General features: G+C 37.1%; 1 protein-coding gene across 1 annotated transcript in view; it reads left to right on the top strand.

The window, feature by feature from the left end:
* The window catches only part of LOC149793471 (uncharacterized), a 33104-nt gene that overhangs the window by 2080 nt on the left and 7956 nt on the right, over nucleotides 1-23068 (top strand). The window contains exons 3-6 of the mRNA XM_089966385.1: nucleotides 360-502; nucleotides 6130-6281; nucleotides 6563-6699; nucleotides 20643-20730. Coding sequence (XP_089822511.1) covers nucleotides 360-502; nucleotides 6130-6281; nucleotides 6563-6699; nucleotides 20643-20730 — 520 coding nt within the window. The remainder of the gene's footprint in view (nucleotides 1-359; nucleotides 503-6129; nucleotides 6282-6562; nucleotides 6700-20642; nucleotides 20731-23068) is intronic.

Below are 23068 nucleotides of genomic sequence, written 5' to 3'. Positions count from 1 at the left end.
TCTCTCTCTATATATATATATATATATATATATATATATATATATATATATATATATATATATATATATATATATCGTCAGTAACAGTATATTGTGTTTATATATTCTGATTTCCTACTATTTTTGACAATAGATTAAAGGTTGTGTATGTGACGAAATTCATGTTGACGACTATTGCGATGATAATAATAATAATAATAATAATAATACGCATACTTGTGACGACAACGATGACGAGACATTGATAACGATGATGATGACGATGAGGACAAACAACAATGGTTTCTCTTTTTGCTTGTATTCATTCTGGACCTACAACTACACCGAAGACTCAGCCGGTTACACTTGCCTACTTTCAGCCTGCGAGTCAAATGGTTCGATCGTAGCCAGTAACCCAGACCCAGCAGTCTATACAGGAGTGTTCGCTAATGACACGAACGGCCCGTGCAAAACGAACCTGAACGAGAAAAAGACATATGCAATCATAAATGGATGCTACTGGGTAAGTTATTACGACAGTGAATTGAAATATTCCATTTGCTGACTTCGTCAAAGAATATCTCTGAGAGCTCCAGTAGGCTTGTGGAGTAAGCGAGGAGCTCTAAGTTTCATACCACAGTCGCCTCTGTTCTCGTTTATTCTGTGTGGCTCAACAAAGATTATAATACAAATATTCAGTTAATTTTGACTAATTGGTTTTAAAAAATTGTCTCTAGCACACAAGGTCAATGGATATGAAACCTTGAATGGACCACGCTTCCAGAAATCTATGCAAGTCTGTTTCTAAAGTAGACTAATTGTAACTGAAGCTGACGTATGCGCATGCACCAGAAAAATCTAATTAATTTTGTATGTTACCCAATTTTACCATCTAACGTCCAGGCTATGTGGAATGCTTTGAGCTTTTTGTCAGCAGGCTTATGCTTCAACCAATCGTTACCGTTTTTCAAAGGATTCGATGAAACCAGACTGCATCGGATAAGAAGACCAGGTAAGAAAAAAAAAAGCTACTTGCGTCAATGTTTTGGTGCGCTATCTCGTATTAGCGAAATATTTCATATCGTAAAAAAGTTACAAGCAAAAACTAGCTCCGAATCGGACTCCGCCAGCTTGTAAAAGACGTACGGTTTGACGTGGTCTTTGACCTAATTTTGCTATAGCCAACTACGTGGCGCACCAATAAAACGTTGAAGATGTTTTTTTCGACTAGCTTTCTTATCCAAGAGGCTCCAATTATTTCAGACTCTTCAACTAATTGCTGTTGTTGGCTGGGTCACAATTGCACAATCGAAAACCCACAAATATATGCAGCTTTCTTATGACGCAAGATGGTGAGATTGTTATCTGGACTCTTACCTCACGTTTCAAAAGTGTAATCACCTTCTGTGATTTCTGAGTAGTCATTTTAAGTTCAGTCAGGTAATGCACATGCTAAATAACGCACAAGACCATGAATATTGGTTATGTTGTGTTTGAAAAGTTTATTTTTGACAATTTTAGATTTCGTTTCCGAGGGGTTTTCTTTAAGTTTTGGCACATTTCTTTTCAAAAGCAAAAGTGTAGCCCATCAAATTAGTTATATTATCATTTCTTCTTTTTGTGTAAAGTTGCTGCCCATATATCCGTTACACTTCACATCAAATGTATGACGTCATATATTATTTTGAATGCTGCTTGCATAGGGTTATACTTTACCAATAGCACAAGTTACAAATGTTACAGTTCAGTGAAATAAACCTCTTGTACCTTTCGGCGAAGTTGAGTCTCCGCACAAAACATCATCAAGCTAAGCTGGAACATCTTCGGGAGAGATATGCAACGGTCGATACATAGGAAGGACATGAAGCGGTCGATATATGACTCAGTACTTACTGTCGAAGATGTGCAGGAACTTTTAACATTGTGGGAGGCAAGACTGCAACGGCCGTTTGTTAGAAGATGCATACATGTACGTAGGAACGACACAAAATTTTGGTTTCTTGTTGACTTGGGCGCAAGCATAAGTGTAAACACTGTATACCACAGCGTTGCCGTATTCTGATTTTTTTCTTCCCTTGCGTACAATATACATTTTCCAACGTAGCGTTAAAACTGCTCTACCGAGCGTATACATAAACACGTCTTTAGAGACGATAAGAACATTTAAGACCGTATTATGAAATCACAGATACCTTATTTATTCGTATAGAACACACGACAAAATGCGATTAATGTAGACCCTTACCCATCCTCGCACAACGCGCTGGTATATCAAGCTTTACACTTTTTCCATGCAACCATATATACAACGAACAATATAGACACTCATTTGCCGGCTGATTACAGGAGAGCAAATTTAGTGTGTTCGCACTTGGCTGAGTTTTGTGTGCAAACGAAAATACGGTGCTATGTCGAGTTTGTTGCATTTTCATGGGGTTAATTTGTTTGGGCAATATCCTTTAAATATTTTGTCCACATCTTAATGTATCCATGTTCTGGAAGCTTTTGAATAATGTTGACTTGTTCTTGCTCTTTTACTGCTTGCAGTCTTCTGAAGAATCCGTAGTTTTCTCAGATTGTAGTCGATACCTACAATGATATATTCAGGATTGCACTACAATCTTTACATCGAGACCACCTAATGGATGAGAGTAACTATATATATATATATATATATATATATATATATATATATATATATATATATATATATATATATATATATATATATATATATATATAAACTGAAGTTGAGAATTTCCTAGTGCAATTTATTGTTTATAAAATAAACCAGAGTTATTATATGCTCTTTTTTCCCCTCCGATCACTTTACATTGACAGAATCGTGCAATATTACCCGATACTGAACTCGCGTGCAAATACACATATTACATTCACGTGCATAAAGGAACTACTTTCTATTGCAAACAAACAATGGACGCACACGCATGCACTTCTGATTTGCAAACAAATCATTTACACGCGTAGTAGACGATTTACGTTGTGGTTGTTTAAATTTGTTTCTGAATGAAGTAAAGCAGATAGTTCGTGGAATGCCACATACCATCTGCTTTGGCACATTCCGCGTTGATACAGTGTTTCGGATTTAGGCTAGCTATACAACAGACGCAAGAAAGAGTTCTTACAAAAAACATACAAGTGACAAGGCATATACCGTCTTCTTTAGCTGGTGATAAGAATGGCAAAACAATATACTTGCAGTTTTACATCCTGAATTTCCTCAAAATGTACTTTCTTAGTTCTGCAAATCCAAATTACATGAGCCATGTCATAGGTTCTCAATATTGATTACACATTTCGAAATTGTACTGTAATTTTGAATATAAATGCAATTACATCCTCCTTACTGCACTCAAAATGAAATAAGCATTAAATTCCATAGCGTCTTTTTGATAATTGCAATTGAAAGACGTCATATTTTCCCTACATTATGATTTAAAACATTCAGTGACAGAAGCAAAAACACATTTGCAGATGTCAACACGTTTCTCCTCGTTTCTTCAATCCGATGCATTTCTTGTGGAATTGTCGAATATCAGTCCAGTCCATCATCACGTTATTTCGTAGAATCGATAAAACAATACCAAGATTTATTAATTCCAGATCAAATGGAAATGTTGTGGAAATGCTCATTCATTCACAATATGACTCCAAATTTCAATTTTAACTAGACACGCCATTGTCTTTCGAAAGTTATGTCGAGCTTGCGACTAAGTTCAAATTTATCTGGGCGAAGTTATGTGCACAGTAATAATGTTGTTGTTGTGTAATGATGGATCTGCGCTTGTGTATTTAGTTTGGAATACGGCATACATTCAGTTACTTTGTTTCTTGTAGTGTATTTTGTTAATATAACTAAGCATTAGGTAGAATAAAACAAATAAGCATATCATGAAAAGGTTACTGCATTTGTATGGGAAAATATGAACTCGTTTTGTCGGATGGATTGTGGAATATGCTACGCACATGTGAAATGGCTGTATTAATTGCGGAATATGCTATGCACATGTAAAAATGTCTGTGTGTATTGTGGAATATGCTATACAAATACATATTCAAATATAACGTTAAATGCTAATGCCTCGTTAGTTTAATCAAAACATGAAGGTCGCCGAACTCAACGACACCTCCAGTGCCGACTATAATACAATAGTATTGTGGAATATGCTATGCATATGTGAAAATGGCTGTATGTATTGTGGACTATGCTACGCACATGTGAAGAGCACAATGTCCACCATTGATTGCACCACCTTCATTCACTTTGATCGTATATCACGTCTCCTAGTTCATCCTTCCAAAACTCTAGGTTCTGCCCCTTCGAGGACATCCTGGTCCTTTTATTCTGACCTCGTCCTTCTTTCTCTCTTTCTCCGTACTCCTGTCTTCGGACTGTCTCGTCCTTCTCTCCGAAAGCTGTTCCTTAAAGGACAAATTTACCCCATACGACTATACTTTCTGTTCAGAGGCACATACTACAATTCACTTAATCGTTATTCAGAACCTGTGGCTATCCACACACCGAGTAAATTCTGACAGTACGGTAGGACATTGACCTCGCGTTCCAGCGGCATTTGGATCGCATGCAATCAATTCTACCAATGAATTAATAACTGTAAAATTAACAGATAAATTGCATAACAATTCTATCATCAACACTTCCAATGAAATTGAATAAAATATATTACATAATAACTCGAGCATAAACATATTTTCATGAAATTGAATAAAGCAAGTAGCATAACAACTCTAACATCAACACATTTCCATGAATTGAATAAACAATACATAGTATAGAAATATAGTCATAGCAAACACATTTGCATAAACAAGCAATCAAATAATAGAATATTACGTGAAACTAAAATTGCGTACCTCTTCGCTGATTTTCTTTCAGGACTTCCGCGTCCTAGCACTAAACATGCCTTTCCTTTTCACTACGACCAACTGGTCCCTTGTTTCACGAGGAAAGCACTAATCTTTAGGCTTCCACGGAGTCCGACAAAGTTTCCTCTTCTAGGAAATTCCCAGACTAAAAAAATCACACTAGAGTCGTAACTTTAAAGTCAGATTGCTCTAAAGTGTACGCCCTAATTTATTTTACCCTATAGTAGGCAAGGGTCCTTAATCTTTCCCAAAGAAATAATTTCTTTCATCAGATTTAGACAGCTCAGAATCTGTGTACGATAGTGCGTGACAATTTTCCCTTTGAAAATATGATAAATGGACATAGGTTCCTACCAAGCGGTTAGGGTTGGTAGCTCAAATGTTTACTTCTAAAGACCGTTTTAAGATACCCCGATCAATTTCACTGGGTCAGAAATATTGTTCCTTTGAAGTTTACACCGACCATGGTGGAGATGGACGACGAAAGTTCAGAGTGATCCTTCACAAATACTTTCTTGGCTTAACTGCAATAACTTTAATTGCTAAATGCATTCAACTTTCAATTTTCGGTACTTCAAAATTCGACACCTCACAAGCATATTCCACAATTAATACAGCCATTATCTCATGTGCATAGTATATTCCACAATTAATACAGCCATTTTCACATGTGCATAGTATAGTACACAATACATGTAGCCATTTTCACATAGGCATAGCATATTCAACAACTAATACAGCCATTTTCACATGTGCGTAGCATATTCCACAATTAATACAGCCCTTTCACGTGTGCATATCAGTCCACAATGCATACAGCCATTTTCACATGTGCTTAGCATATTTAACAAATAATAAAGCCCTTTTCACATGCGCGTAGCATATTCCACAATACATACAGCCATTTTCACATGTGCGTAGCATATTCCACAATTAATACAGCCCTTTTCACATGTGCATAGCATATTCCACAATTGATACTGTCCTTTTTACATGTGCATAGTATATTCCACAATTAATAAAGCCCTTTTCACATTTGTATAGCATATTCCACAGTAGTTACATCCCTTTGCACATATTCCACAATTAAGTCATTTTTCACATTTGTATAGCATATTCCACAATACAGCCATTTCCACATGTGCATAACATATTCCAAAATTCATGCAGTCATTTTCACGTTTGCATGCGTATCCTTTATTTCGTTCCAAATAATCTATAAAAAGATCATTTTATTAACAGGATTCAGACATATTCCTGATGTTTTCTATTCGATCTCGAATCGGAGAGGACTATGTTCTAGGCGGTGTTGAAAATATGATCTTCGTCTTGAAGTGTAATGATGTCCCACCAGATGGTCTTGTCAGAATCGTGAAGCAAGGCATGGATGTTTAGTAAGGATCTAGTCATAAAATCTATATTCTGACATAGCCACCTCTCTCTCTCTCTCTCTCTCTCTCTCTCATTAATTTTCCCGAAAACTGTCAAATTATTCATGTCAATAACTGTTTTAACTGTGTGTGTGTGTGTGTGTGTGTGTGTGTGTGTGTGTGCATGCATAAATACATACAATTGCGACACCGTGCATAATACCTATTTCCATTATACAACCGAAAGTACATAAATTATTATTACTATTATTACTATTATCATTATCATTATTATTATTATTAAGTGCAAAGCCAACAAAGATGCCTACCCAGACCCCTCTGATAGACGTCAGGACCAATATGTATACGAGTAAAACGTTTGATACGGTGGCCACAAGAGCTGAAATAGGAACCAAACTCTACTGGAGAATATACTGTGCAGGTGTGTATATAATGCAGAAACTGCGGATATCCGTATTACATGCAGAGTTCAGTAAACATTGCAAGAGGTGTGTGAAAAATTGTACTTTGCATATAAAAGAAAAGATTATACGAGGATTTGATCTTTTATACTGTGTGCTTATTGTATCTTTATAAGGCTGTCATTGACACTTATATATATATATATATATATATATATATATATATATATATATATATATATATATATATATATATATATATATATATATGACCTTATGGTATGGCCCTGCCTGCGCCGTCATTCCAAAATTTCACATTTTGTCAGATGATGCCGATCCATCGTAAAAAAAATATCCGCCATTAATGTAAAATAGAACAATATTCACAACGTTTTCTTAACAGCAGTTCAACCGAACTGGACAAAATTTGACAGAAAGCATATCGACTTGTACTGTATTAGTTAAATCTTTGAACAACATTTTCACAAATACTGTTCCGCTTAAGTTGATCAAGTTGGTAGAATGCATACTGATATAAAGGGCTTTCAAACTTATACAATTGGCGCAAAATAATTTATAAGACTTTTTCTCAGAAACAACTGAACAGGCATCTACCAAATATGAACGGAAATATTATGGCTTGAGGGGCTTTCGTGGGGTTTGACAGGAATCCGATTTGTCATCAAATATGGCCACGTTGCTAATTATAGAAAAATATTAAAATATAAGTTTTGATATTATGTGAATTCGACGGCGTTGTAAGCATCGAAACCTTTCAGATTTTCCTGGCCAAATTCCACTGCATTTGGCTTTTAATTATATGTCGGCTCTGTGAACGATCGCAGGCCCGTTTTGATCTCTTGTTAGAGGATACATTAGCTCTGTGCACGGAAAACGGTAAATATTAAATACGGTTGCACGTAGAGATTGGTAACGTTTCATTATATTTATTACATTAGTTTCTTTCATCTTCGCTGGTCATTTTCTTCACCATAACTTTTCAATACAATTTTAATAGGGGCACCATGGCGTGATTTACTCTCAAATTTGTAGCAATGGTGTTGATGTGTTTTCAGATATGGCCATCATCACTAAGAAAATAAAATATGCGATGAAATTCTCAGCAAAGTTAAAGCTAAATTTGACATGAAACATTCTGGCGTAAACCCTTTCAATCTTTTTCTCGCAGACAAGGCATTAGCATAACACATCCGACGGCCATGGAGGTGTTGTCCAAAACATCAAGGTTTAGTTTAGTTTGCATTTTGCTAGCATTTCTCTGACCCCTTCTTGTGAACAGTTATGAAACGTAATCGGTATATGCATCTTGCAGGGTATTGTTCGTCCAGTGCAAAAGTAGATCAAGGCGACGTACTTTAACGTTCAATCGATTACGTTTAGGTTATGCATTTAGTACAGTTGCTCCAAACCCGTTGTATACACTGAACAGTACTTAAAAAGATGGACAAAACTAGGTGACAGTGACATATATTTTTTATTTAGTTCATTTCCGTGGACACTGTTATATGCACAGTCATGTAATGCTATGAATGTGTTTACATAAAAAGTATCAACCATTCCAGTGACCTATTATGAAGGTAACGTCCAATGATTATGCAAGGGTTTTTGTTCTACTGGTCAAAGAACAGAAGACCGTGCGCTAGCTGGCTCAAGTTTCTTACTCCTTCTACATTGCTGGAAGATAAACACGATGCTTCATACACATAGACGCACATTCATTCCATGGTCAAGCAGGTCCTAAACGAAAATGATGTTGCCATTCAGACATCCAATATAGACGCCGTATCTTATTATCATATTGAAAATGTTATTATTGCTACTCTGCCTCAATGCATGGCCCTATCTACTGGGGACTTCACTGAATTATTTCTTATAATGTCTAACTGGTCGGATATGAAAACGATGCTGATGTGACCCAATTATACATGGCAGCCATCGTAAAAGTATTGTCATGGCTACTCTCTTTAAATAAATGGTCATATCGATTGTGGTTTTCTCCAAAGTGCATTATTATGATAGTTGATCCTAAATGAAAATGTATATAGATGTTACGTCAGCCGTCTTGAAAACCGTGTCAGTACTCGTTCTACCCGCCCCCCCCCCCCACATTCCTATCGACACGGGGTTTTAACCATATGACTTCTTATGATGCTTAGTACGACTAAAAGAAAATATTGCTGATCTAACCTTCAATTTCGACGCGATGGCTGTAATCTTGAAAATCTTGTTATCGCTACTCCACCTAGACAGATGATCATCTCAATATAGGACTTCGCCGAACCATCATGGCCGCCACAACCGATAATTTAATAATCTTGTTATCGATCACGAAATAAAGGATGGTTTCAATACCTCGCAGTGAAAATACAGAAACAGTTTTTTTCTTGGATTCGTGTAAATTGTTTTCAGTCAGCTCAGCACAGTCTTTTCGATGAACGTTTGCCTGTTTAAGCCACGGCTGATCAAGCAAGACATGGCGATTTGAGAACTACCTAACCTATGGCGCCGATCTGCCATCAACTATGGCCAAAATTACTCAAAATATACAAACGACCTCTTCCCAGTTAGAGCTCAATAGAATTTGACCAAAGGATAGAGCTTGATAAGAGCCGATTTGGAACTATAATCATATTCAGATTAACATTGTACAGATAAAAGGGGGTCCCTCGGTCTTATTTAAGTTTTATCCAGGACCGCTTTTAGTAAAGAAAATCAACGATTAAAATGTGGATTATAGACATTATGGCTAACAAGTCACTTCATGCTGACGGCCGAAATTGAAAGGTTTTAAATTATGCACTTGCACAGAGTATACGTAATAGTAAATGATTCTGTGTATAATATTTTCTTTGTTGTTTAAATGAATTGTATAATTACGTTCAGTACGGTTCATTACCTCTGACCCCCATTTCGTTTTCATGTAAAATGTAAAATTATGTTTATATTTGGGACTGACTTTCGCGGCAAAATACTGCCAGAATCGCCATAAAATAAGAATTTAATCCTAAATAATCACAAAAGCCGTACAGACCTTTTGTACATTAGTAGTCGCTACAACGTATAATGAAGAATGACAACCATATATTCAGAACTGTGGAGACCAAAGCAATTTTGTGTAGGTATCGCCAAGGACAGCTTATGTTATACCATAATTTTTATTAATTCAATATAAATATCAACTGGTGCTAGATTTTGCTTCTGGAGAAATTATTGCGTATTTTATACATTTATTTTTTCCACGATTTTCTTGAACTTGTATTTAATTTTATTTTTAATGTCTAGGAAATTAGAATTGACGCGACATAAATAGTAACATACACACAATAGTGATTGCTTTATTTATTTTTTTTTAAATCATAAGTCTCACACATCCCCAAACCTTGATGCTTAATGTTGTAATCTTATGTGCGTAAAGTTTTGTTTTGAATAACCTGTTCATTGTACTGCTAACATTGCATATTTGTCAGAATAATATTTAAATTATCAGAAGTAAAACGTAAAATAGTTTTTTTAAAGTGCAAGTCCCCTGCTACCTCCTAAACACACACACACGCACGCACACACACACACTGATCGAGAGGTATCCAACGTGGCCGACGGGAAAAAGACGGAAATTAAATACTGCTGAAAGTACTCGACAGCGAGAAAAATTAATCTTGGCAGGTTCAAATCTATCCGAATAAAGTAACATTTTATTTCTAATACTATTCAAGAATGCATCATACAAAATTCATTAGATCGGTATGGCAGGTGGAAAATGCTCCTGTGATTATGCACACGTCACTAAAGCTCCTCTATATTCATTTGTCAATATAATCATCGAATGGAGCTAGAATGCTAGATTTTGGAGAAATTATTGCCGTGTTTATGCACCTGTTTTATGGTCGCGTACAAATTTATTTTAGGAACCACTGAATTAATGTCCAAGAAATTAAGTTATTCTATTTTGAATATCAAGATATACACCAGAGTGATTTCTCCATTTAAATAAAAAGCCCATTGCTTCACCCTCTCCCACCATCCACCCACCGTTCCCATATATTTGCATAAATGTGTTGTATCTATTAAAAATGACTACCCTGTTCATTGTAGTGTTTAAGTTGCCTATTTATTATAATTAGTTATCATATTATCGGTCAATTTATCAAACATAAGATAGTTTGTTATTTTTATTGTAAACCCCCACCTCACTCCGATCCCACCCCCTTATTACATGGTGCAAACACGTACACAACACGGTACTCAGAGAGGTATTCCACGTTACCGATGGCAACCGTCGGGGAAAGAGACGGAAAATAAATATTGCTGAAAGTGGCCAATAGAAAGATATGTTTTTGTTTTGACTGGATAAAGTCTACCCGAATATATTACATTTTGTTAATCTGATACGATTAAGGAAAGTACTTGATCGGTATTTGAACGAAAAAATGGTTCATGCCGTTTTGCCGACGTATAACAATAAATTTCCGTGTCAGGATACAGATCTATGCTCTTTTGTCTTATTTATTTTCAACAGATGTTTAGAACAGAAATGTGATACATTCTGGTAGATTTGTCATCGATATAAGTTACCTTCCTGTCAGCCACTTTATGACATATTTATTTTTGGATCCTTCTCGAGGAGGACTAGAAATACCTTGATGTTGTAAAAAAAAAAAAAGAAAAAAAAAAAAAACGATTTTGCCTGAATATACATAAGAGAATACACATCAAGCAGTAAATGACTATCAGTTTTGCAATACCAAATCAATTGATTTTAAGGTTCCTTCTCTTAATTTGTATACATTGATTATGAAACGACTAATGCCTCTAAATCGGCCTAAAATCAACGATTTTTTATATAACACGATATTAATCATGTTTAAGCATTACTTCACATTTCCTCAGCCTTGTAACTTTTAGAAATCCCCTTTTTTAAACAAAATGAAAGACGTGTTCAGATATAAGAACAGTGCTGGATTAAACCCTGTGGAGGTCCTTAGGCCCTTATAGAGTCGAAATATTGCCCACCCCTTCGCAAATTATCTCCTAACACGTTTTATCAATATTATTTTGATCCGTTGTCGCGGGGCCCCTAGGCCCTATGTCTACTCTACCTATTTCGTAATCCGGCACCGTATAAGAATAATCTGTAGCTAAATTGTAACAGAAAAAGGTGAACAGGGTAGATAATATGTACAGGTTGTTTAGAATCGAATTTCCTGCAAAGCAAACTAATGTCCTATTTGGTAACTTTGAAATTTGACTCTTTTGAAGAAAGTTTTTTTTCCCCGTAGGGTTATGCACACATAACGTGAGGGAGACAAGTTAATCATAGCAGACATGATGTTATGCATTTGTGTCAAGTACAGTCTGTAATAACATTTTTAAAAAGCCCAATGATTCCTCCGCTCCCACCCACCGGCCACCATTCTGTTTTAAAATGTTTAAAACCATTAACCTGTTAATTGTACGGTTTTAGTGGCTTGTTTGTCATAATATGTTATTATCATTTTATAATTTTATTGGTCAAATTATCAAACATAAGATAGTTTATTATATTAAGTGTAAACACCACTCCCCCTTACGTAGTACAAACACGCACATAACCTGGTAGAGAGATATTCCACTTTACCGACGGGAACCGTCGGGAAAGAGGCGGACAATAAATACTGCTGAAAGTGGCCAACAGGAAGAAAAGTTTTGCTTTGACTAGTTAAAGTCTACCCGAATGTATTACATTTTGTTAATCTGATACGATTAAAGAATGTACTAAACAGAATTTTTAGATCGGTATGTGAACGAGGAAAAATGCCCCCAGCTATTATGCCGACGCAACTGAAATACCAATAAATTTTCAAGTATGGACACTGATTGTAATCTTTTGTTTTGTATATTCTCAACAGATGTTTAGAACAGAAATGTGATACACTCTTGTATATTTTTACCCGAGAGACACGAATTGTCTTCCTGTGAACCTCTTTTTGGCATGTTTATTTTTGGATTCTTCACGAAGGTGACTAGGAATACACTGACTGAACAGCCGTGTTTAAGCTACGTTAAAAATCCAAATCACACACACATACAAACACACTGTTTACATACCGTCCAGACAAGTAAATCTTTAGAAGATCCCTCATATTGATCAAATGAAAGAATTGCTCAGATACAAGAATGGTCTCGAATCTGGAGCTAAATTGTTAAAAAAAAGTTAAAAAAAGGTAGTCAGTACGTAGATATTTTTAGATTCCTGTAAAACAAATAAACTAATAACTGATTTGGTAACTTTGAAGTTTAACTCTTGCAAAAAATAAATTGTGGCGTGAGGGAGACAAGTTAAACATAGCAAGCATGCTGTTGTGCATTTGTATCAAGGACAGTCTGTGATAACACGTTTTCAAACTTTAATTTGTTTTGGAACCTTTCGAAGTACGAAATGTGTGGGCAAAGGGCTTATATTTTGCGGTGTTATATTTGTAACGTTTAATTTATTATTTAGACATATTTGACAGTAGAGAGGCATACGTCTTTTAAAATCAGGTAGCTTTCCTACATGGTTTATTAAAGTTTCCACGAGGTTGTAGGAATGTTATGATGCCTTTAAGCAACGTTGATGAAGTAGCATTCTAGCAAGTTCAAACAATCATGCTGCCAAAATTAAATGAAGACCAATAACTGTGTAAATGCACTGCTGCAACAAAAGGAAAATGTGCGTGTGTGTGTGTGCGTTTTGGATTTTTCATGTAGCTTTAACAATATTTCACTCGTATTGCTATGATGTTTACAATATGGATAAGGAAATTAACAGTAATAAAAACTAATATAACGTAAGATTCAGAAATGACTCGGAACTATTGTTCTGACGTTTAATTCAGACTAGATGGTGAGCATCATCGCTACTACGTGTTTACGTCTCTCACAATTTACAATAATGATGCTAACGAATATTACATTTATACTAACGTTGTATTTTGCATATGTTTAAAGGTCACTAGATGTACAGTATATATATATATATATATATATATATATATATATATATATATATATATATATATATATATCCCTATTCCCCGACCATCCCCGCAAAAAGGATCATCCTGGCTCCATTTCTCCTATATCCAATCGAAGTTTGGAACAGGAAGGTGATGATGCTTGTCGATTATCGTAGACTCGAAAGAATTTACTGAATTTCCTGAAGAAAGTGTAAACTATCCCCTCCGAGGATTACGAAGCCCTTCTTAATAAACGTCTCAAGTTGTCGTGAACGAGGGAGACAGGGTCATTCGTCACGGGTTTCAACTCAGTCTGCCTCCTCATTTGGGGCGGGGGGGGGGGGCGAGTAGCCGAGTGGTCTAAAGCCCTCTTCGTTACGGATCACTGCCATCTCACCTCTGTCGCGCGAGTTCAAGTCTCGAATTCGGCCAATGTGGGTATGTGAGAAAGCTTGCCAGTAGCTTCTCGTGGGTCGGTGGTTCTTTTCGGGTTTTTCCCGGGTTCTTCCCCACCATTAATACTGGCCGCCATGTATAGTCTATCGTGTGCTGAAAAATGGCATTAAACCCTACAACAACAACAACAACAACAACAAATTTCTCCTCACTTAAGTCCTTAGATATTCTAGATTAAATGATTCGGTTATTAGTGATCAGTGTTTCACACGCTGATCTGTTTTCAGCCGCTTCATTCAGTTTGATAAAGGAAAAATATTATCACCCGTAGAACTGCAACGGCTATGAGAGGCTCTAGCTAATACTTCGTTCTTGCTCCCAATGTTATCTATCAAGATTGTATGGACCAACAACATATGCATCTTGCATCGTTTACTGGTGTGTCGTACCAGCCAGTCCTGGCAAGCAATCTGGTCGAGTCAGGGTCAGCCACAATTCCAACATAAAGGTACATAACCGAAACAATAAAGAAAATAGCCTCCCCGCCCAACCAATAAGTCCACTAAATAAACAAAACGGAGAAACTGGAGAGAAAATGGCAAAGCGAAAAGGGTAATTTTGCCTCCCTCGTTTCTCGACAGGCGAGGGAAGGGGATTGTCTCTAGGAACACTTCACTTCTCTTGCAGTGAATACATCTTACTTTAAAAGACGTAGATGTTCGATTGGCCATCTTTCCAGAGGCCTTGTCGAACATCACGGAAGGTCGGATCGGTGGGTCCGATATTATAAGGAAGAAGGATTTATATAGTCGCTTCCGTGAACTGTCCCTTCTCTTGAGGACACCCATTTTCTTCTATCAGTCAAACGTATCGAAATTAAAGGAAGACGTTTAGAGCTACTTCAGAAGGGCACAATAGAGAGGGTTCAGAGCATCCAGTCAACAGCTTTCCATCTCTAGATATTTTCGGTCCTCAAAATTGTTGAAAAATTAAAGCTTATGATGAATATTTACCCCCTAAGTAAATTTCGGCTATTTGAAACTTTCAAGATGCAAAGTGCAGCTTCAGTTCGGAACGATGTCAAATAGGCCGACTTGGCAGTTTTCAGCAACTTTCACGATGCATACTTCTACACCCGATATTTCCTCCACAGAAAAATGTTAACCGTTATTGATCAAAAGGATGTATTTCAGTTCAGAACCAAGCCGTTCAGTCTAACCTCAGCGCCCTAGGTCTTCTCCAAATATTTTGGGAGTAATAGATGCGCAGCTGAAGTAGTTTGGGATTCCTTTGATCCAGTTCCTCGATGACTGGTTGCTACACAACGATTGTCTTTATTATATCACATGATTCGCAACTGATCCGTAGTGACTCTGCTAGGACTGACTCTAAACTTAGAGAAATCCGATCTTTTTACATCTCAGGATTTCTTGTACATATAAAAGAACATCCTTAATCTCTGGATTGGGTTCGTGTTTCCCCAGATACAATACAAGAAATCGTAGAACTTTTAAGGCCGCTATAGACAAAGACTTCGTTATTAGCTCATTTGTGACTTTCTCTTCTGGTAACCTTGAATTCCGTGGGAGAACCTGGTATTTGGAGGGAGACTTCATTTACATCATCCTTAGATACTCTGTTACCGGTTTTAATGCACTATCAGATCACATTTCTCAAGGGTCGACCTTTCAGTATCATCTCAAGTGGTGGTACAATCACGACAAGTTTCAAAGGGAGGGAGTTCATCTGCTTGCACAAGAACCCCACTCGTATCTGTACACAGGCCCGTCAGATTCAGGTTTCAAGTTGTGGTGGGTGGGCTCATTTAGACCTAGAAGGAGTATTTTTCAACGGCCATTGGTCCCAGTAAGAGTTTCCTCCACATCAACAGATTGGAACTGAAAGCCCTGTTCTTCGCCAAAGAGAGCCCACATAACATTTAAAGAGCGTTGCATCATGGTCTCCTGAGAAATGACGTCAGTGGTTGAATACCTTAGACGAGTAGGTACTTGTGCTTATTCCCTCTCCATGGGAGTGTGGAACTGTCTGAAATGAGTCGAGTCATAACACTCCGAGTTGTCATATTAATAGAGGAAAATCATTCTTACGGATAGACTATCTAAAACGGGAAAATAATGACCTCTACATGAAGTAGTTGCAGAGACTATGTTCTTCCGATGATAGACACTGCTACTTTACGACAAAACGCAACAAAAAGGTCCCATTTATGTTTCCACAGTCTCAGACCAAGTACCCTGGTGGACACTAGATGCAATCAGCCTGAACTGGGGTCAATTGTTCGGTTACGCATTCCCTCCTTTCAGGTTGACTCCATATGTACTGCAACTGATTAGGATATCTCCAGCACGGATCGTCCTGATCACACCGCTGTGGCCTCAAATATTGTGGCTCAACAACCTCTTCGACCTGTTGACAAACAAACCAAGAGTATTATCTCAGTGGGACAGTCTTTTTATCGCAACAATGTGGTCCTCCACTTCACACCAATCCTTAGATTCCCCACTTTCACACTTGGTTAATCTCAATCCGACAGGAAAAAATTTCCAGCAAACTTGCCAACTGCATTGTCCAGACCCGGCGACATTCTACATCTTACGTCTACGATGCAAAGTTAAAATATTCTGTGATTAGTATACAAGGACGATATTGTGAAGGCTACATTTTGGTGATTGCACACAATCTTCTCCTTTTACCTTTGGTCATTAGCGAACCAGAGCCAAAGTATATTTTATCTGGGTTGTCAAGTCGCTGAAAATTTCGGCAACCCTCACTACTTTTGCCTAACGACAGTTAAGTGGCAGGGCTACACAGTTAGTAACTTGTGCACACTTGCATCTTCCCAGTCCATCAGCCTTCCTCCTTGCCGACAATTCCAAATTAATAACAGTGACAGGCAAGTTACTACTGAAATTAGAATGTGTTTTGTTCTAGGTGGGGGTGTGTGTGTGTGAGTAAAACTAATTTCAATTATGTAATACTTACTTGTCACTACTGGATGCCCTCCTCCCACCACGCCTTGATGTTCTTCATTAGCCTGAAAAACGGAATGAGGACGTGCTGTAGCACGGGTCGATGACGTGGGTCAGACTGTGTCGACCCACGTGTTCTAAAAAATCTGCAGAAAAGAAAATTGGTGCATACAGCACGGATGAGGTATTTCCATTACGGAAAGGTTAGAATAATAATAGTGAAGGGCAAATATTACTTGATTAAAATTTGTTTTCTCCCTACCCCCTAAAACCCCCTACATATTTTACATTTACATTAAGTCGTACCTACATTACTTTAGTATTAAATTAGAAGCGTGCTGGATAATTCGAAGTAATTTCTGACATATAAATCTCTCTCAAACAGGAGAAAGCTATTGTAATATATCCCGTGTTAGCATCGGCTTCCCCACATATAAATACATTTTCAAATGTACATCATCGCGGCATTTCATACATTATTTTTCCCTAGGTCCTTGATAACAACATACTGGAGTGGATTCATAACCTCTGCTACTCTTTGGAGGGCTAATTTTGTACCCTGTATAAATATTGCTGCGGAGTGATTATATCCTGATTTGTTCTACACTATTATCACTTAGGTCACTGCGACCAATATTTCACGCTTTGATACCTCGTTTAAAATTTTGTATTTTATGCTTCTCTACCAAGCCCTCTTTATGTTGGAATCGACACACAAGATAATTGCACGCATCCCTGATCCCTGTTAGCATGACGCCCTTACAATAAATGGTTACTGTGACCTAAATTTCACTTCTTACATTGTTAAGTTGAAATCTTACGTCTATGTCATTACCAAATATTTCTTGTGCCTAACATGCATACCCTTATATATAGAACCATAACACTTTGTAGAGTGACACATCTTGATGGATATAACACGTCCTCACAAAGGCAGATCGCTATGACTAATGTGTCGCACTTTATTGATTTTTTTTAGAAATTGTGTTTTAACTGTTTGTAAATGTTTTGCATGTTGTGCACATAATTGACCCTTATTCCTCAACCAGCATGAACAGTTAGAGAACAAATTGTGAATCTTCGTGAGGGATGTTTTTTACACGTGCTATACTATGATCCTAAAAGTATATCAATGTATCCCATATATCACGTTGACTTTAGTAAACCAGTGTGGATATGTGAGAAAGCTTGCCGTTAGCTTCTTGTAGGTCGGTGGTTTTTTCCGCGGTTTTCTCGGGTTCTTCCTCCGCCATTAATACTGGCCGCCATGTATAGCCTATCTTGTGCTGAAAAATGGCGTTAACAACAACGACGAATTTAGTAAAATTTTGAGTTCTACCCTTACTTATGAATTTCTGTTCGTGCTGAAACGTTTGAACTTCATGAGCGTATGTATCTTGATAAATACTACCCTCATCACAAAGGTAGGTTGCTGTGACATGTAATTCACGCTTCAACGACTTTGGTACAAATGTTTTTGTTTTTTTATACTGTTCATGCTTGAATTACTAAACCGTATGATTGTATGGTTGTTGTTGTTGTTGTTCTAGGGTTTAACGCCATTTTGCATCACAAGATAGGCTATACATGGCGGCTAGTATAACTGGTGGAGGAAGAACCCTGGAAAACACAGGGAAGAACCACCGACCCACGAGAAGCTACTGGCATGCTTTCCCACGTATCCACGCTAGCCGAGCCTTGGACTCGAACCCACGCAGACAGGTGAGATGGCAGTGATCCGGAACGGAGAACGCTTTAGACCACTCGGCCACTCGGGGCCCCCGGATCTCTTAGTAACACCTTAGAATAAAAATATCACATTTTACTGATTTTTAACCCTTTTTTGCATTTAGTTCATGATCAAATATTTTTTTGCAGCCGGCATACAAAATTGTTATACTTAGACTCATGAAATTGGGTAGGGGATGCATAAAATTGGATGTTACACCGTCATCACAAGCGGAGGTAAACTGACCCATATTTTATGTCTGGTTGAATTTGGTTTAATCTTGTATTTTAACTGTTCGTGCGTGATACATACTAGAAACATTACGCCAGATGAGTGTTTACATCTCTGTTTGAACCACGTGTATATTTAAAAAAATCACTGTGACCTACATTTCCTATCTTACTGGCTTAGATCAAGTTGTTTTTACTTCATGGCCGCGCATGTTTAAATGCTGTTTACATTCTATCATGTATATAATCATGAACATTTGTGAGGGGATGCATCATGATCATAAAGTACAATTAAATTGGGTTGCAGTGTGTGTTCGAAGCTCACTTCTCGGGCACTGTTCATGCTAGATTCGAGAAGTTGATGATGAAATGCATTTCTATTACCACAACCTAACCGTAGAACCAGATGCATTTCTAGTACCACAACCTAACCGTAGAACCAGATGCATTTCTATTACCACAACCTAACCGTAGAACCAGATGCATTTCTAGTACCACAACCTAACCGTAGAACCAGATGCATTTCTAGTACCACAACCTAACCGTAGAACCAGATGCATTTCTAGTACCACAACCTAACCGTAGAACCAGATGCATTTCTAGTACCACAACCTAACCGTAGAACCAGATGCATTTCTAGTACCACAACCTAACCGTAGAACCAGATGCATTTCTAGTACTACAACCTAACCGTAGAACCAGATGTATTTCTAGTACCACAACCTAACCGTACAACAGAGAAATTCAGCGTGACCGTTAACTGACTTCGGTCAAATTTTATTTCCAACTCATGACCACGCGAGCTTTTTGCATGCTTTATTCGTGCTGTCCTACCATGAAACTTGATGAAGGACTTGTCTTGATAAACGCAAAACCCATATTGCAAAGGAGGTACACGTGTCCTTTATTTTATGTTTCAGTAATTATCTTGAAATTGTATGCTTAAAAGTGATGTATTGGGTGATTTCATTAGAATCAGTAAGCTAAACAATTTGAAGTAGCTCTCATTAATGTACCTATACAACCATAGATGGACTCGTGTCACCATAATACTGTACCCTTACTGTACATGGATACCGTAATCATAATACTGTACCCATACAACCGTACATGGCCACCGTAATCATAATACTGTACCCTTACAACCGTACATGGACATCGTAATCATACTACTGTACCCTTACAACCGTACACGGACACCGTAATCATAATACTGTACCATTTCAACCATAGAGTGACAATGTAGAACATCACATGTTTTATTAATATCGGTTAAATACATATGTTTAGCTCATTATCACTTATTTATCTATATTATGACCATTAATGACCAGCGCAGCTCAGTTATAAAAATGAATAGCAAGTGTTATATAATTAAAATTAGGTTTACCCCACCCCACCCCCAAAAATACATTTTCATAATGAAGACTATTCTTAGCCAATGTTATTTGATATAATCTGTTAATGCGGTACAATTACCCAGTTTCCGTTTAAATTTATTTAAGTCTAGTGAGAAGGTTCACTGTGATATGTTTGATTTTAGTTCTCACCCCGTTATATCAAGTACAGTCCCCAATTTTTATACCAGGGAGGTTTACTAAAGTATACGTTTCCTTATTTCAGCTAGGTTTTATGATCTCCTGCCAATAAACTGTACAGCATACTCCGGGACGGAACAGAAGGGAAAATCTGTCGCCTTTGTATCAAACGGGTAAGATTTTTTGACGTGATTGCATTGTTAAAGATTTTTGACAGTTTGTTCCTTTAAACTGGTTTACAAGAAATTTCATTTCATGCATACTGAGAAGAGAAGCTCTCACGTACCGTCTATTTTTTTTAACACTGTTGGAAACTCTGTATCTAAGTACATCTCGTTGTTTTTTCCTCGAACACTGAAATATATTTTGTTTCTCACTGAAGATTTCACGAAACCTTTCACTATCAGAAAATGTTTGTATTTAACCATAACTTGTTTGTTACATAATAATAATAATAATAATAATAATAATAATAATAATAATAAAATAATTATCATTAACCACTATGAAAATATGCACATAAATAAATTTGAAGTAGTTTCTTCTGTAAAGAGTTTGTGAATATTTTCATGTACAAATACACCGATTGTAAAATAAAAACTCTTCTTTCTTCTTCTATACTATAAGGGAGTGGGTATTTTCCTTTCTTTGCCAAAAATATTACTAGGCAGTGTTCCGTTTAGCGAAGTACGATTTACTGACCGGTATTGTGCTCTTACTGTCTTTACTGCATACATTGATCGGTACACTGCACTCGGAGCGCATTGTTATTACATCGTAACACTGAATTGTTTCTTCCCAGAAACCATTGCTTTGCACTCGATTTACTAGCATAAAAGTAGATGCGCAGTGACATCAGGGAATGATTAAGCGGAAAGCAGTTCCTAAAAGATATCTCAGTTTCGACAGAAGTACTGAACATAAAAAAAACGTTTAATTTTAGCTGAATCTTTTGGGTACTTTTGATCGAAACCCACCGATATATACCCATGGTTGTGAGGAAGATGTGTTTTTACATTATGATGTCATTTGTGGACACGTCCCAGTCCTTCCCAGCCCTTTACCATAAAAGATGTCCCCTCTGTAAGGTCCAAAATGCCTGAATATTTCATTATATATATATATATATATATATATATATATATATATATATATATATATATATATATATATATATATGTGTGTGTCTGTGTATATATATATATATATATATATATATATATATATATATATATATATATATATATATATATATATATATATATATGTGTGTGTGTGTGTGTGTGTGTGTGTGTGTGTATATATGCGTGTGTGTGTGTGTTTTTTGATTTTTGCCTGCTTTTTTTTCTTCCTGTTTGACTGTTTCTTCTGGTGACGTTTCCTTTCCTTTCAATGATTTATGGCTGTTTCTGGTTATGTGAGTGGCTTTATGCCTCTCTGGTTGATTTTGTTTCTCTCCGATTGACGCTCCCTTTTGTAGTAATTATTTTCAGAGCTTTGAGGTCATCCGCAGTTTTGCTGTTCCCTTTTCGATTTTAGGTACTTGTCTGTTTGTTCTGTAGTAGTTTTATTTTAGGACATGATGTTCGTTCACTCCTATGTATTTGCGCATGTAAATCACCGTCTTTTCCTTTTACTTCATTTTGTCTCCTCTTTTTCTTTCTCTCTCTCCGTTTCTTTCCCCTTTTCTTTCTCTTCTGAGCAGTTTTTGTGGCCTGTGGCCTGTTCCACAATGGTTGCATTCTCGGTGAAAGGCGCAACCTTTATACCAGGGTTTAACTGGAAATCCATGTAGGAAAAAAAGCCTTTTATATTCTTTGCCTGTCCCTTCTCAACTTCTATTATTCACATTCCCAGTTTTATCTGTTACCCTCTGCTTGTTGCTAATCTTGCGTCGTATGTTTTGATTTCAAATTATTCCCCTCCTCTTTCTTTGTTGCTTAGTCCCATTTTTATTAGTCTTCGGTATGACTCGGCCGGATTCGAACCCGGGTGCTCCCGTATCCGAGGCGGACGCTCTAACCTTTAACGATAATACTGTTTTGGTGAAGATCTAGGACTGTGACTCAAACGTGCACATTTTTCAAAGATTACTATAAATCTCAAAGAGCAGAAGAAAGCAATATAAATGTTATTCATTGCAGAGACTACAAATACAGAAGCAGACTGATCAGTAATCCCTCAGGGTATACGACCGTTCCGGTGGCCTAGAGGTTAGAGCGTCCGCCTCGGACGTGGGGGGTCGTGGGTTTGATCCCCGGCCGAGTCATACCAAAGACTTACAAAAATGGTACTAACAGATGCCTCGTTTGGCGCTCAGCATTAAGATGTCATTGTTAGGACTGGTCAGCCTGGTGTCAGGATAATAATGTGACTGGGTGGTACATCATGCTACATGTCTACGGCATGATGCCCCAGTGCTAGACATCACTATAAACTGTCACACTGCAGACATCGTAGCGATATGACTAAAAATATTGTTAAAGCTACGTTAAAAATCCAAATCACCAC

The sequence above is a fragment of the Sinohyriopsis cumingii genome, chromosome 8 (assembly GCF_028554795.1).
Source record: "Sinohyriopsis cumingii isolate HCF-2022 chromosome 8, ASM2855479v2, whole genome shotgun sequence".
Classification (NCBI taxonomy): Eukaryota; Metazoa; Mollusca; class Bivalvia; order Unionida; family Unionidae; genus Sinohyriopsis; species Sinohyriopsis cumingii.
Note: the sequence above shows the minus strand (reverse complement) of the source record. Positions and strands in the feature narration are given on the sequence as shown.